Source organism: Lissotriton helveticus, chromosome 3_2 (assembly GCF_964261635.1).
Source record: "Lissotriton helveticus chromosome 3_2, aLisHel1.1, whole genome shotgun sequence".
NCBI classification, from domain to species: Eukaryota; Metazoa; Chordata; class Amphibia; order Caudata; family Salamandridae; genus Lissotriton; species Lissotriton helveticus.
Genome location: NC_136062.1, coordinates 360,630,668 through 360,648,541, shown reverse-complemented (window position 1 = coordinate 360,648,541; position 17,874 = coordinate 360,630,668). Strand labels below are relative to the sequence as shown.

At 43.1% G+C, this 17,874-nt stretch overlaps 1 protein-coding gene across 1 annotated transcript in view; it reads right to left on the bottom strand.

Annotated features, from left to right (window-relative positions):
- TPCN2 (two pore segment channel 2) overlaps positions 1–17,874 on the bottom strand; it is a 228,681-nt gene that overhangs the window by 137,590 nt on the left and 73,217 nt on the right. The window contains exons 4-5 of the mRNA XM_078684245.1: positions 17,028–17,205; positions 13,484–13,600 (exon numbers count right to left, since the gene is read on the bottom strand). Of these exons, the coding sequence (XP_078540371.1) occupies positions 13,484–13,600; positions 17,028–17,205 (295 nt within the window). The remainder of the gene's footprint in view (positions 1–13,483; positions 13,601–17,027; positions 17,206–17,874) is intronic.

Sequence of the window (17,874 nt, the reverse complement as noted above, 5' to 3'; positions counted from 1 at the left end):
GCCGTTAGGTCTTTAAGCCACATTTGTGCGGTAGTGATCTTCGCTGGAGGTGAGATCAGAAGGAACTCTGTTTTTAGGGCATTGAGTTTGAGATGATTAGTGGCCAACCAAGATTGGGTGCTTCTGATCGTTGAGTTCAGGAGTGTGATGTCTTTGGGTGATTGCAGTTTGAGATAAAGTTGGGACTTTATATATAAACTTATATACATCAATACTCACATATACTACCTTAAAACATATGTACTTACTCATAAAGATACTATTGAGACAGTCATTCACTCACTAACACACCCATACACACACTCATCCACACATACAGTCCTGTACACTTGCTGTCTTCAAAACACATACAAACAGTGAGTCACTCATTCATGCATCTGTGCACGAAGTAATACTCCCCGCCAAAGCATATACACACTTATGTAGCTACTCACCAACCCATGCAGCCATTTATACACAAAGTGAGACACTGATACAGATATTTAAATATTTAAACATTACTCGCTAATACATGTATTCAGTAAGATACAATCAATTTTACAAAAACATCATCCATTTAGACATTTAATTAACCGTTTATTCTTCCATCGACGTTTAGGTATACATATATAAAAAATATTTGTTTTTCAGAAAGACATATTCACTAGATGATGTTATCAGTGATGTCATGAGTGATGTCACTGACCAGGTAATGAGTGATGTAATATGTGACGTCATCAGCAGTGCATTGCGGGCGCGCGAGTTATAGTCAGCTGAATTAACTAGAACGGGGAAATTTCAATGCTTTTGTATGAGTAAAATGTCCAGCTAACTATAACATGTGTGAAAACTATGGTTTTTTCAGTGAATTTCTAAGGTTTTTTAAATGCTAATTCCTAACTATAACGTGGCTGAAACCTATGGTTTTTTCAGTGAATTTCAAAGGGTTTGTAAATGATAATTTTTAAATGTATTGTTATATTTTTTTATACCGATTTACTACATTATTTTAAACTATTTATTTTTAGTTCTTTTTTTTAAATTACATTATTTTTAATATAAATTGAAAAATAAATGTGTTTAAAAATATTAAAATTGTAATATTTCTTTTTTATTTAATAATTTTTTAATTTTTATATATTTTATATAGCAGGCAATGATAACCTATAGATGGAAATTCTAGTTACTGGTAAGTATGGTTACAATTACTTTTCAGGATCAGTACAGGGCTTAAAGATGCAGCACCGAGGTCTCTCCTGATAGTTCGGCTGATTTTTAAGGAATTTTTTTAAGTTCCAAAACTCCACGCTTAGAAGAATTTCCAAGTGAAACCGTTCATTGTTAGCCTATGAAAGGAAATTCTAGTTACTGTAAGTATGGTTAGAATTACTTTTCAGGATAAGCAGTGAGCTGAAAGATGCAGCACTGAGATCTCTCCTGATAACAGGTGAGTAAATCGGAATTCGTAGTTCGCCTGATTTTGGAGGAATATTTTGCTCAATAGTGAAGGAAGGGGGCGGGGCCTGAGGTGACATGTGTGCAAACATGCCCTGTGGCGCGTTTTAAGTTGGGGAATTCATTAATCTTCAATCCCGAGGTCCCCTTTGGGCCAACTAAACCACCAGGTACCTCCAGTATGCTCCAGGGAGCTGCGTTGCAGAGGTGTTCAGAGGCCACGCCCCCTTTTTACAACACTCTGCAACGCAGCTCCGTGGCGCTTACTGGAGGTACCAGGTGGGCTAGTTGGCCCTTAGGGGACCTCTGGTTTGAAGAGGAATTAATTCCCCAACTAAAAACGTGCCACAGAGCATGTTTGCACACATATCACCTCAATCTCCGCCCCCTACCTTCACCACTGTGCAAACACACCCCGTAGTGCGTTCTTAGTTGGGGGATTAAGTCCCCTTGCATACTGGAGGCCCCTGGGGGCCAACTAGCCCACCATGAACCTCCAGTATGCGCCAGGGGGCTGCGCTCTAGAGAGGTGTAAAAAAAGATGTGGCCTCATTACACCTCTCTGCAACAAAGCGCCCTGGCGCGTTTGCAGAGGTGGAACTAATTCCCCTTGAATACTGGGGGTCCCTGGGGGTCAACTAGCCCACTAGGAACCTCCAGTATGCGCCAGGGGCTACATGGCCCCAGTATTCAAGGGGAATTATTTCCCCCTCTGCAAATACGCCAGGGGGAGCGTTTTCAGTGTGGCGCCTTAATTTTTTTTTTTGGGGGGGGGGGGGGGGGGGGGGAAATCGGCAGGGTACGCGTACCCTACGCGTATCCCGTGATTAAAAAAAAATAATTGGGGGGCCTTGTGGGACCCCTGAGCAGGCCTAGGGGGTCAGGGTCTTTCTACCCTGCCCCCTTTGCGTCTTTTGCACACTTGTTTACCACTTTTCTTGTGCCTCGGTTCTACCGAGGCACAAGATGGCTGCCAACACTTCCTGGTTTGGAGTGTTGACAGCCAATTAGCATTCAGCTCGTGCACGGGAAGGTACGATAGATATATCTATGACTTTACTTTAGATTTTCTCAGGAACTACTGAACGGATTTACACCATTTAACAAAAAGCGTAATCTGCATACCAAACTCTACCTTTTTGCCAAATTTGGTGTAATTCCGTTCAGCAGTTCGGACTGTAGCCTCACTTAAAAGGTCCCTATGGAAAATTGCATGGGGAAAACAAGTTTTGGCAACCCCCTTTTTATCGGCCCCCGCTTCACTAATCACCCTGAAACTTTTAAGGAAGGAGCGGAGCGGGCCATCTTCTTGGAGAATTTCGCGTGTATTCGTCGACCGGCGCAAAAATTATTCCAAATAGAATGATGCGGATTTCCTATGGAAACTAGGTCCTAACTATAACTACCTACTGGTGACATACATATAAATACATACACCGGAGGCGGACAGGTGTCTGGACCAGGAGTGCTGGAGTCAGGAGACTTCTACTTTCCGGTCTCAATGGTGCATTGGTATGCACTACCGGTAGATTATTTTGCTCTACTAAATCTCCTCACCGTTCACAGACACCCTTCACAGTTTGGGATCTTCAGCTCGGAGAGAACTACGGTGTTCAGGCTCGAGCCATTATGATATTGCGAGTGTTGGCCTGCAAGGGCATTACATTGATGCTTCTATGGGTATGGTCCCTTCAAGGAAGAGGGGGCAAGCGGAGTACCCATATGGGTTAAAATGGCAGTGCTGCAGTTTTTGGTCTCACAAGGTAGCACTTGCCCGGTCTCTTCAAGACATGATGTATTCAGGATATGGTCATGAAGCTTCGTCCACTTTGCGCCCACCTTGTTAATTGGCTCAGGTCACTGCCTTTTGTAAATGGTGGCTTTTCATTGGTCAATAGGCTTAGGAGTCCCTCTTTAGTACAGCCTTTTCACTTCTTGTAACCCCCCCATGAGGACACCCTCTGTAACGTGTTGAAACTCCATAGGTTTTTACTACAGCCTTGGAGCACTATTTTCTTAAACGGGTTTCTCCTGCCTGCTGTTGCTCTCCTGCAACGCTTTTTTATTTTTATTTTATTTATCCAGCGTGGCACGCCCTAGCGAGAATATTGGCGGCTGCACCCTTCATTTGGCTGAGATAGCCGTAGGGCCACATGCCTTTTTTTCCTCTTTTATACTTTGTTTACAATGGTGGCACCCACACTCTGTGTACTATTAAAATAGTTAGCAGGGGTAAAGTGCACAAAGTATCCAATTCAATGGTGAAATCAGGAAAGCAGCATTTGGAATGTTACCTTTTATGTGGATGAAGTTCCTAGATGCCAATTTGCATTTACTCTCAAACTTCTGCCAGCCAGCAATTCGTATTTGAATAGGTGTGAACAATGTGTGAAATGCCTCCCATAAGCAAACAGGCTGACCTGAATGGGCAGAGAAGACCCCTATACACTTATCAGAATATGCAGGGTGGGGGCTGTGAATATAATTTTAGATATTACAGTGTCAAATCATGGTTGATGTCCAGTCCTGCTTGATTGTTCTGCCGGGATCTGTCTTTTAAGGACCCTTTCCAAGTGTTATATGCGAAGAGCGAGAGTGTGTAGGGCAGATGCCTGCAACTCAGTATCCGAGGAGACTGACCAGCAGACACTTAACTATTGTAACTTTTTTTCAAGTTGAGATGCTACATCAGAGTTTGTGCAACTTCATCGGGAACTGCAACAGGATAAAATCAGAATTATATTTCTAACCAGTGTCAATTGACCATGAAACTGCATGTAATGCATACCTTAAGCCCACCGACACCCTCCTCTGCTCCCTGCTGAGTGCCTTCAGATGGCCACCAGCACTGTTTCCCTTCTTTCCCTGTTCCCCACCAGGTGAGAGGCGAGCCCCCGTCCCACAGGAAGGGAACAAACACGAGCTGGGACCAAATACGAGGGCGGGCTGCTGTGGACTCTCCAGTCTCTGGGACAGCGCAACCAGCAGGTGTGGGAAATGGTGAGACCAAGATGGCCATATTGGAGATGAGAAGACTGTCGCTGCATACCTCTGCAGTTCAGCCACCCCCAGCATGCGGCGTTCAACCGATCCACAGTGAAGAGGTCGGACTGCCGCACTTCCCTTATGCAAATTGTAGTGCGGGATACAACTGGGAAGGTTGTCCCACCCAGGGCACGTTTACTATAGCCTGGCTTGCACCCACTTTATAGCGTGATCGTGGGAATATCATTATGTTAAGTCTATATTCTTGGTGCTCACTTCCTGCCAATACAGGCAGATTATATCTACACGGAGTTTAAATTTCACATATATCGTACACACCATTGTAACGATTTCTTTTTGGGTTTATATTCATGTATCTGTTGTGTATCTTATATGTAGTCCATGCACTCTGAAGCCCTTATGTAATGTACTTGGTTCTATTGTAAAGTGCTCTGACACCTTTGGTTAAAGTAAGCGCTATATAAAAACGCATAAATAAATTAAGGTGATCTTCCTGCCCGCATTCTCCCCTTTCCTGTAGTGATCGCTGTGTTTGTGCTCACCTACTACAATTGCCCTACCAGGATTCTTTGTATATGCTTTGGAGGATTCTTCGTATATGACGCCTGATCAACTACCAGCATTAGTTGGCGTTCTCCCGCCTCGGCGTCTACCATCACATTTGGCCATTGCTGTCAGTCCTTCAAATTCTCAGAGTTGTGGCAGGGAACCAGGTACACCTATGCTGTTCACTGGAGTTTCTCTCTCAAACCCCAGTATGTCCTGGACTGTATTAATCTGTTGAAAGGTCAGAATTGCTGGCTCATTCCAACTGCTCTCGTCTATCCTTTCAATAGATTTTCCATGTCATTTGTTCACAAAACTATTTAAAACTGGTCCCCCATTCTTCACAGCATCATTCAGCCCTATGAGCCCAACAGAAGCCTTCGCTCTAAAACCATGAATCTGGCCATTATCCCTAGGATTAGGAAGGCCAGAAGTGGAGGCCGACAATTTTCGTTCAATGCTGCCCTCCACCTGTGATCAGAACACAACCACCTCTCCTTCCGCAGATACATGAAAACATTACTTTTTCTTTAAACTGGTTGAACACCTCACTGCTGCCACTGCTAGCGCTGGGATGCCTCCTGGTAGCCATGCGCTATACAAATGGCTATCAATATCAATTCTGGAAGGGTAGGAAGCCTGATCTAATGCGACTTACCTTCCCGAGATGCCTTGCTCACGCTAGGGAGACGCCACTTGTTTTTCGCTCTCAAACTCATTCTGCATTTTGCCTAATAGAGAGCATTGCTTCAAAGTCAAATTCCAAACTTGTAGTAACATAACATTGTTGGTGTGAAGGCTTGGGGACTAATATCAGGACCCTAAACGTTGTTTTTAGTAAATATGCGCCCTCAGAGTCCCAGAAGACTCGACAGCGAGATGAACTGCCTTTACCAGTTTCAACACAGCTGGAAGACTACAGATGAAGAGCCGACTCACCGTGAATGCCCCAGCACTACTATACTTCATAAAAGGTTTGGAGACAAATTCAACTCACACCAACCACTGCAGTTTTCAACACCAAAGATCTAAAATGTTCATTGCCTGGATCAAAAGGAGCTCCACGGGTACAACTACTGCTTAACTGTATTGTATTTTATCATAATTGCATTTCTAAAGTGCTTAATACAAAAAAGAAGTACTGAAGCACTTATAGCGAGTATCATTCTAATCTGGAACCCAAAGATAGTGGTTAATTTAGTCTTTTTTGGTTAGGGAGTTTAACCTTGCGATCTCAGAAGAAACCCTTTTATGCATTAGCTCGGTTTGTGGGGAAACACGTCATTACTGGTGGGAGTGATGGGAATGTTAGCCCATGTGACGGATTAGTAGGTTGAAAATAATGTGGAGGCACCAACAACATAGTTAGAGGTCTGTGGTAGCAGGTGGTTCAGGGCATATGTATGCTTGGGAGAATGATTGGAGTGGTGAATAAATAGTGCAAAGAAAGTTAGATTGCAGGCAATTGATTACCAGTTTGAGTTGCAGGAATGATGGCGAGCAGGAAGGGATAATGGGCTCTAGATTGAGAAATTCGCACGGGTACATATAGAAAATCGGTCCGAGGGCATGCAGCTTTGTGTGGGAGTTGATATAGGACATGGTGCTACGAACAGGAGAGGAGCAGCGCATGCAGAAGATTGTGTACATTGCATGGTCATACATCTTTTTAGGTTTTGCGCAGGTATAACAACATCGTGGGAGAATGCCTGTTGGATTTCATGCCATCTTGAGCAAGTGACTGCAGAAAAAGTTATTTGCAAGTTTTGATAGTACTTTTATTTTCTATTTAATTGTACAGGGCCGGAAGTCAAAGGCTCTTATTTTTGCTGGGAAGCAATGCTATGATTTGGCAGCTGGTACAGAGAAAGTAGTGTCAACAACCGCTTGCTTTTTATAAGGTGAAATTATTAATTGTGATGCAAGTCTGGAATGTAAATTGCTAGATCTCGAGTATTTTTAGATTTTTATCTGGAGGAATACATGACCTTTGTGTAATGCCTTGAGAGTTATGTTTAGTAATACATAATAGCCGATAGTGGTGATCAATGTATAGTAATACATAATGGACGATTCATCACCACTATCGGCTATTATGTATTACTATACATTGATCACCACTATGTATCGTAATACATAATAGCCGATAGTGATGAACAATTTATAGTAATACATGACAGCCGATAGTGGTGATCAATGTATAGTAATACATAATAGACGGGGCGGTGGGCCACGAGGATCACAATACTGACATGCCCTCGGACTGGTGGTCCGCAATGCCTCTGACCCCCCTTTCTGTCGTCCCTGTACAGACTGCTGCCTCTGCACTAGGGGACTGGCGTTCACAGGAGGACTACGGTGTGTGGGACTACAATGAGGAATATGTACACGGTCCCTTTAACCCGAGGAGTCAGGACGGCGAGGCCACGCCCACCGTCAACGCGGAAGATCCAAAAGCAGGAAGAGCGCCGGAGGAGACGGACGGCGTTTCCCTGGAGGCGGATGGTGTGTTGGCGTGGAGGCGGAGAGCGGTGCAGTCGGAGATCCCAGGAGAAGAATACGGAGAGAGCCCAGCGGTCGACAAGCCAGGAGGCCACCGGTTTGGCGCTTCGCCCTGCCACGGTCCCACGGGAGGAGCGTGGCTGGACAAGGTACGGGGTGCAGTTGCGGGCTGGGTGGGACGGAGTGAGCCGCGGCGCCCTCGAGACCCAGTGTAAATTTTGTACAGTTGAGACCCCTTCCCCTCACGAGCACCACGGACGGCGGGGTGTTGTTGTGCACTTGGTTTCCCTCACTCCCCGGGCCCCTGCAGTCCTGTGTGGACACCCCAGTGACTGTGTTCTTTCTTTTCCTTGCTTTTTGGGGAGTTCTCCGGAGTTACGAGGCAGTCACAAGACCGACGCCTACTCGACTTCTGACCTGAGCAGCCCTGCATCATTCTGGCTAGTCCCGGATTTCCAAGAGGAGTCAGAACGGAGACCTCTGACTTCGCAAGACTGAGAGCTACCACTAAGAGAAGAAAAGCATATCTTAAAATAAAGCCGTCTCTTCGTGCACTATTTCCTGACTCTGCCTCTTTTGAACCCGATCATAGCATTGCTGATTCACCTTCCCCTGTGGGCCCCGCTCCTACCCCGTCACAGTAGTATACCAACCGGGTTAGTGTGTCCACTTTTTTATTCATTCATTGTTAATGGATCAACTCCACAAATGAGTATTTTGGGTTTTGATGTATTTAGCTTAAGAGAGTTCAATGTAAAAGTATGAAGTAGTAGGGGGCAAACAAGTGCTATGCCAGTAATGAAGATTTACTTAAGTCTGAGAATTAAAGTTTAATGGTGAATTTTATCAAAAGCAACAGAAAGATCCGGGAAATGAAAGGCCATGATGTTTTTGCTAGTGTTTTGTTTAAGCGCCCCACATTGCAATTCGAGTAAAGACCAGTGGAAGCTCGTAATTTTACTAGAGGCGGGGGGCTGGAGGGCCACACATACGCCTCTCACACCCATTCATTCACACACCCATTCACAACACTCACTAACAAATACACATACAAACACACACACACCCAAAAAAAACCACACACATAAAACATCTCAACTGCAGCTCTCCAACAGGGAAGCCTCAGAGCTTCCAAGAGGGTTGGAACTGCTGCCTTTCCTCGTTGGCTGACAGGTCAGCCAATAAGGGAAGCCAGCAGTCCGAATCTAGTCACAGATTGGGATGGGGTCAGTGAGACTGCTGAAACACCCCACTCAGTGAGGTGTTACTGATTGACACTCAGCTCTGGGCACTGAAGGACTTGAAGCCGTAGCGTCAAGCTACGAGGCAATCGTTGACGCTCCACGTCGTCATGAGGAGGAGGGGGACCGGGAGGCACTTTAGCCAGGCTGAGGAAGTCCCACCCAGTGGGCCGTATAATAATCAGCTTGGCAAAGTTCAGCTCAAGTAGCCTGCATATTTAACACATGTCTAGCTCCTGGCTGCCCGATCTGTACCAAAAGAGTGCCCGTCAGGCTAACCTGTGTACAGCCTGACAGACACTCTTCATGCCTGGAAAAAGGTGGGGAGCATGGCCATTCAGCCCGTACAGATGGGCCACTGCAGGTAAGGACGATTCGGTGGGTCATCTCGGGCAGAATCCGGTTTGATGGACTGAGATTATGGGGTGTCTTCTAGGATTTGTGAGAAATGCTGCTCTATCACACAGTTTGCCAGTGAAGGGTCCATCAGAAATAGCTATTAGGGTCTTCTAGGTTCAGGTTCTTGATTAATGGTTGTTTCTATGATTTGTTATGTCTTGTGAGAAGATTCCTGTGGGTAGAGAATCAGTGATTATATTCAATGTTTCAATAGCCGCATATATAATAATAGAAATTTCATGAACATTTCTGGTGTACCTGGGTCTGCAGGACCGACAGCTGGACCCGTGGCTTATACAAGCTCCAGAATTTTTATCAATGCTATTTTTCAGAAAGACAATAGAGATCCATGTATTTTTCTGGAGCACTCGTGGCATCGTTGGGGGACAGCTGCTACTCGCGTTTTCTTGAGAGCGAGGGGTAATTTTTAGAGTAATTTCAGGGTTTTTGAATCCCAACAGTATTTTGTGGCATTCCTTTGTTTGGCACTTGGAGCAGAAGAACCTGCATGAATATTGGATTTTCTTTACCTTTTTGATGTATGATGTACACTTTCTGTTGTGCATTTGTAAATGCATTTTGTCAAGAGGGTCCTTTGATTTGTGAGAGTTGTGTTGCAGTGTGAGATTTGTCCTTTTATCTTGTTTAGGTCTTTGTTCATCGACAATCTGTGTTGTGGTCATCAATCCATGTAGCGTCTTTATGGAGTCTATGGTCTCCAGTTGTGCGCTTGTAGCTAGATGAATTTCAATGCTTATTCAGCTTATTCAAGGGTCTGTAAGGTTGTTGCTGAATGGGATGAGCAGATGAGTTTTGAAAGGATCTAATGTGTGAAGGACATGACCAGCCGAGCTGAGTGGAGAGTTTTCCTGCATGGTTACAAGTGGTAGAGTTGCAGATTATCAGGCCCAATATATATGCCCTATTCAGTGGGTAGGCCCGGTGACAATTTATATTCGGTTTCGCATGGCCAAGCCTAATAAGAGGACATTGGGTTGAGGCATATAAGGTTTGTCAAACCAGATATTTAAGTCACCAGGGGTTGAGTGGACGATAGACAGGTTTGATATTGAGTCTACTCAGACCTCAATAAAAGCTCTAAAATTGGGTGGAGGTCTGCATACAAAGGGGGAAAGGGCAGGTCAATATAGTACTATGGTTGCATTTAATAGAAGAGCTTTACAACCAAATAATATAATATCTGTGAAGATGAGGGGCCTCCTATCGCAGTCACTACTATGATGCCATATTTATTTATATTGTGCACTGTGGTTATGGATGGGAGGGAGAGTAATGGTGATTGGGTGGTGATATTTTAGGAGTAGGAATAAATATGCAGTGGTGGGCGTAAGGTTAATATGCAGGGACTATAGTTGTAGTTTGGGGAGGTCAAGTATGGTGGTAAGGAGAAACCATCAATAGTAGTGTTTGACTACGGTGGTGTCCAGGCAGTGTTACGGATCTAGAATAGTTATAGACTGGGTGAACGGTTGTAGTGATTGGTTGGTTTGAGGAGTGATCTGGATGGGCATGGGGCAATAGATGCATGGGAAAGATGAATGGACGCGAGTGGTAAGTAATGCTGTGGGGAATAGAGGTTATCTGGAGGGGAGGATTGAGTGTGTGGTTGAATGTTTCTTTTAGATACACACCAAGGAGTAGAGAATGTTACCAGGGTCCAATGGGAGTCCAAACCCTAGTCTACTTTAGTGACAGAGAAGGAGTAACCTGATCATTTGAACATTACTCAAGGGGATGGTTTCTTTTTTTTTTTAGTAACCCTTGTTTAAAGAACTCTTGACTAGCCGTGTCCCATTTTCATTGAGTTAGATTATAATCGACATCTTCAAAATATTAAAAGACAAACAACGTCCACAACACATTTAAGTTCAGGGATATACAACAATCAACACACTAGTCGACCTCTAACACATACTACTTTATTTTTATCACTTGTAACAATGTGGGTATATCCAGAGTAGTGCTCACTATTGTAACACCCAAGGATGCAGCTGCTTGCTTTCATCCCTGGATGCTCCCATCTTTCAAAGAACTTGACCTCAGACAGAAACTGCAAAGTTACTCTGATTATAGAGTCATGTTCACTGTAAGAAGAGTAAAAAACAAGGATTCCTCAGCTAGTTCTAGGGCTTATTGCCAACTTAGGTAAAGTACCTCACAGTGAGTAATAGGACAGATTAGGTGCTTCTTTTTAATTCAAAGCTTAAAACTCGAATTCAATAACTTTCGAAGAATTAGCTTGAATGAATACTTTTAAAATGCTCGGTTTCCAATGGGAATGTTGATGGCCTGACGTTTTTCCCGTGGACGTTTCATTATGTTTTAATTTATTTTATTTTTTTTATACCACCTTTATTTGCTCTTTGCGTGTCTCTTTGCATTTATCCCTACTGCCATATCAAGACTGTAGCCATTTCCTTTTATTCTCAGAAGTACTTTTTCTTGACGGTTGTGGCTTATGAGATGTGGGCTGTGGCTTGGTTACAAATATGCGGTTCTGCACAATTGAAAAAGAGACGGATTTAAAAGACGTATTTTCCTTCTCTCAACAGTTCTATGAAATGGGAGAATAAGAAAAAAAAGCGCAGACTTTTTTTCTGTTTCTCGTAGCATGTTTTGTTTTTAACTTTAATACATACAAGGGGGTCGGAGGGGTAGACTGACCTACTTTCTTGCCTTTCTTTCTTGGTCTCCTTCTGCCTAGCTTCATACTTTCCTGTGCAATTCTTTTATCTGGACATCCCTATTTTAGTCCCATTTGTATATAAAATTCAAAATCCTAATGGACGTGTGAGATTTTGTTTCCTCCAAATCCCAAGTTATCACTCTTTGCACTTATCCAAGTTTTACATTAGTCACTTTTTTACTAAACCCAAAAACTAAGTTTTTTAGTGCAGTATAAAGATCGAAGTTCAGATCTCTGTGGGGCTACTACTAGCACTTTCATTTTCAGGATGCTCAGGACACATAGCAAGTCTACTCGGTATTGTAATTTTGGTTGGACAACCCAACAGGCGCACCAAGTAAAAATAAAGGCGGTCCAATACAACACCACCGCACAAGGTTGACTATTTATATACCATTTTAAAATAATGGGTGGGAGTGGTCGGCAACTTTTAGAGAAGTGAAGAAACGGTTCCATAGTCTCTCTCAAATGGGACACCCTTGATAGGACTTCAAACAGACACTGAAAAGAATGGAACGTAGGAGCACCTGTTCCTCTTTGGTGGTGCCTCGATTAAAACTACCATCCTTGTTCTGCAAAATGGGGACAACACTCTGCCAAACATCCCAACTTTGCAATTTAAATGTTGCACTCGCCCCATCTTTGGTGCCCTTACTTGCTGCACGGGTTGCAAAAGAAACTGGAAATAAACGTGTTATGACTGAGCCAGCTTGTTGCATCCATCTCAATATTCTAGCATGGTCGCAGTCTCCATTGGCATGACCAAAGCAGTATCCATAGCTGCCTCCATCACTTTCTGGATAGCAGCTATACATAATCCATAGTGCACAGAGTAAACTCAAGTACAGATCTAGGATTCAGTGATCATATTAAGCCTGGCATATAGAATTATAGATGGGCTATGCATCACCCCCAAAATCATCTTCCCCTGTTTTTAACTGCTATGTAGTGGCAGAGGAGGGAAGGGGGCAGCCATAACATGGTCCCTGTTATGTCTCCATGTCCCAAAGGTTAAAACTCATTTTCCACCCATAACCAACCCCCACCACCGCAGACAGGCTCTCAGGGAGGCTTGTCAGCTTGGCCTGGAAGGCTTTTATGACGTCACAACAGCAGGTAATGAGTTTTGTTATCTACTGTTGCCGTCATAGCAATGGTTTTTGAGATTCAGAAACTGAAATTAAGGATAGAGGCGCTCTATGAGAGCCATACATAGCAAGTAGAGTGCCCTATACTTATATTTGGAAAGACGGACAGTAGGATGTTGGCTATCGAACATGAAGTATGGGAGAAAACAGAGCCTTCGATTTCATAGGTCTCAACAGGAAAATAAATAATGAGAAAGATGCGATCTGTAAAATCTCTGAATAGAAATAGGAATTCAGGGAGCGGTTACAGCACACAGTGCGCATTGTAACGATATGACTGCAGATAGGTAGAATCGAACAGATCACACACCATTCTTCCAGGCCATAATATGAAACTATCCTATGTGAGCCACACACGTTTGTTTCCCCGGGCACAGACATGGAAACAGCACAGATGCTAATGGGTGAGCTTCTCCCCCTCGCAAGAAAATTACTGTATGATACCAGGTGAAACCAGGACAGTTAACACTCACAAACAGCTGTGTATAAACTTTTCTTACCTCTTTACAAAGAAAACAAAGAGATGCAGTCCAATCAGCAAACGACACTGCAATGACCAGAATGTAGGCCATCAGCCACTTGTTTTTCCTAAATTCCTCCAAACCTATTAAATAACTCTGAAAAAGACTCAAACAAATGCATCAAGTTAGCAACCAAGAGAGCAGAAATCACAAAAGGAGCACTGCAGGGAAAATCAACCAAGTTTAATATAGTTTCACTAAAATAAGCTTGTTAATGCAGTGGTAGATATGTAGTAAGACGCCATGTCCAGAAGTGCCACCCCCATAAGAATGAGTCCCTGTTTCTTCAGACCATCTCACAATTCTTGTAGACCAATTCAGCTGCAGATAATGTATTAGGATTGAGTGTCGCATCTTTAGTTTATATGGCGTTGTAGGGCGACCTTAGAGAATGTAAAGCCCCAGATACTCAATACAACAGTAATAGCCTTCCCTACAAAGTGGAACACAGCTGCCACCTATCCTCATATCCAGATGTTTATTTTCAGGTTTTCTTATTTTCTCAGCCAATGTCACTTAGCAGCATGTGACCTGTATGTTCATGTTTGCATTATGTATAACTGCCTACCGGTCCCCAAAAGCTCTATGCGGGTATATGGAAACAAGGTTAGCATAAAGTCACTTTGACATGGGCCAGTTGACCTCTATGGAGAAGCACTATCTGAATTAAGAATTTCTTTGCAGTGATTCTTCAAGGTCTTCGGCTTAGAGGTGGTGGCCAGGGTGTAAATAACAGCCCGATTCACAAAGGTAAACTGAGATGAAAGTCCAACTTTACATCTTTTGATATTCACAAAGGTCATGTATGAGTAGTAAAGTTAGACTTTTGTCTCAGTTAAACTTAAGACCAAAACTTAAGTTTAACTGAGACAAAAGTCTAACCTTACAGCTCGTAAAGAACCTTTGTGAATACCTAAAGTCATAAAGTTAGACTTTCGTCTCAATTTACCTTTGTGAATCAGGCTCGATGTTTTGAAACGTATGTGTCAGGGTCGACCCATTCACGTACACAGCTGCAAAATGGCCACCCTCTCGCTCAAGAGCGCAGGGTAGCACATTTAGGAACCCGACTTAATTACCACTGATAAATAGAAGAGAAAGTACCAGCAGTGGCATTGGTCTTTGAATTCAGAGGAGTGAGGAATCCATGCCCTAGTACCAACAGGTACACCGTGTAATTGTTGGGCACGCTGCGCCAGATGATTAATTTTAAGTATTCTAGGGTGCCAAGTTGAAATGAAGTTGCGACACATGTTGCGCTGCAGTTACATTGTGGACGATATGCTGTAATAGTACTATGTACTTATATTACCAAGCAGGCACTGGCTTACAATCATATTTCATCGCCTCAGTGTAAACTAATGGGAGAGGCACTGAAACTCTGCGGCTCGTATAGTGCAATTTGTCACCTAAAGCCAATAGAGCCAATTCTTCTCTGGATGAAGAGACAGAAAACCCAGCATTGTTACTCCCTAGCCCTGAAATGGAGAACATAAGGAAACAGTACAAGTTGCCATCCATCAAGATCTATATAAATCTACACTTCACCCCGCCCATGCAGCGTCTACAAATCAAGGTTTGTACCAAGCAAGTACAAAACAGGTTTTTCATTGCTGAAATATGCACAATGCATAAGGCAGAAGGGATGGAAGTCCTATATAACATTTCACTCACAATGCTAATTTCATCTATTCTACCCATCCATAGAGATATAATAATTCAAATAAAGGGGAGCTACAGAGGGATAGTAGCCAGGTCGCCCTCCACTCACTGATCCATACTCAAATGACCTGATTACATAGAACACTATAAACTTTCAATGTTATTTTAATCCCAAGAAAGGGGCGGTTTTGTAATATGTCTGGCCCTAGGTCAGGCTCTTCTTATTTATCAGTCGTGCCCAACTCAGAGTGTGCTGCGTTCTACGCGGTTAGAGTTTGTCTACTCTCCACACACATACTCACATCAAAAATAGAGCAGGAAAAAAGTGTGAGAGGTCAGAAAGTACCAGGTAAGTATCACCCAAAGAGCTACTGGTTGGTACTCACCACTTGGCTCACGTTGTCATCATCGGTTACTTTCATGACCAAAACAGAAAAAGGGAACGCGAGAGATTTATCCCCACATCTTGAGATTGTGTAGGAAGAGGTGAAGAAAAGTAGGGTGTGGTTGATTGCATCAGCCATCTGAACCCCGTAACAAGCACAAAAAAAAAAACTTCTCTAATCTAAAATAAGTTGTGGGTCACTTTCAGTCCTACATACTTTACTTTTCACAGTGACCGCACTCAGAACAGCATGCTTAGACCATCTTAATTGGAAAGGCTGATATGTTACATTGCCTTGCCAATTTTTTGGGTAATTTCATCAGGCTCAGGGACGCCACTCCACCTTGCTGATGCTACAAAAACCATCACGTTGTTACCCGGTGGATTTCTACCAGCAACGTACTCACACAGGGGAACAAAAGCAAATTTTAAGCACGTTTCCCCATCGAGTAAACTGCAGCCACCAGTCGTCAGCCACTTTACCAGTAGTCTGGGCTTAAGCCACCTCCTTGACGTGGTGGTGGGTTGAAGAACTCTAAATGCTTAGACCGCATCGGAGTTGGGCACAACTTATAAATAAGCGGAGCATGACCTAAGGCCAGATATATTACAAAACAGCTGCCTTTCTTTGGATTATAATAATATTGAACGTTTGTAGTGTTCTATGTAATCAGGTTATTTGTGTATAGAGATATAACAAAGCCATTGAATAATGAGTGAATAAATCCCATATTGCTGGTATTACATGGCCTTTTGTCTAGCAATTTTCTAAGCTGAAGGGATAGCGGTCATGTAATTCCACCACCACTACCACTATTTAGCTCCACGTAACCCAACTTTACTGGTCCCTCACTGCACCCACAAAGAAAATGGTAGGTCTTTACAGTTTTTTTGTAACTGAAAGACTGACAGGTCGATATTGCTGTTCTCCTCCCTACGATCTATAGTATTCTAGTGCAGCTAGGTTTTATTTTTCATTAGGTAGTTAAATATTCTATAGGCCACATCATATTCTAAGCGACGTGTGAGTAAATCTTGTTGTGTCAGGATCAGGCACTGGATACTACCATGGTTTCTGGACACAGGGCACAGTAAGAAAAGTAAGGCTTTTTCAAAAGTTGATCGAAGACGGTCATAGATACTCTTGAGTAGCAGTACCTTTTCTGTGTTCTACCTAAGATGGATCAACTCTGATCTGTGCGGATAGCTTTCACCCACCGTTTCCCTCTCCCTGCCAGTCCTTGCTAGGTCAAACCCACAAGCTCCACCACGCATATTTGCCTTCCAGCATATTTAAGAACATAAGCCAAACTCCAAAGCTATCCAAGGAGGCGCAATCTCACCTACGAACAGCTGTCGCCCTACAGATGCCTCGAGAGCGTGAGCTGCAATGGGTTTTGACCAGCGCCCTCATGTATGGACCCCATCGCATGCTAACTCCTGGATCCTTCTTCACCTCTACATACACTCACTCACCTTCATAGACACATCGGTGATGAAGATCAGGAAAGTTAGCATTTCAATGCTCTCCGTGAGACCGCATGAAGGCTCCCAGGCCAGGCCACGGTAACGCACATCAGAGGTACTGGTCAGCGAGGAAGGCCTTTCAATGAAGGCTAATGCCAGGTTCACAAAAATGGTGACATTCAAAATCCTATGAACAGAAAAAAATAAAATAAAATAAACGCAATAACTAAACAAAAAAATGACAACCAGTTCTATGTAGCTGTTGGTATGTCCTGTTATTTGTATTGCCTGAAGCCTCTGAACTTAATAAATGCTCCATGTCTTCACAAATTTTACTCAAAATGGTAACTTAATCTATTCTACCCATCCTCAATCCAGCAAGATTTTCTATCCGGGACTTCTATGCTTAGCAGTTAAATAATGAAATTATGGTCTACGGTTGTTCTTTTGGTAGCATTGCTAGTGGTCTGTTTTTAATGTGTTCAGGAGTTTTTATATGAATCCTGTGGATTTTATGTATTTACATTCCTTGACTGGTTATTGAATACCAGCAATTTGTGGTTACTACTGGATATTGATAGTCCTTTACAAAATATTATACATCTGTATTCAAATCGTAAAACATTAACTTTGTTGTGCTCTTACACCACACTTGATCTCTTCTGAGAAACCATGCTATATGGTTTTGAACATATTTCCAGGGTTATTTTACACTCCCCAATTAAAATACAATGAGTGGCAGTGGAAAATAAGAAAACTTTACCTTTTCCTGTAACTAACTTTGTTGAAGTACTAGCTCAAGTCAAAATGTAAAGAAAGTGGACATCTAAAGCCCACTATTAGACTACGTATGCCA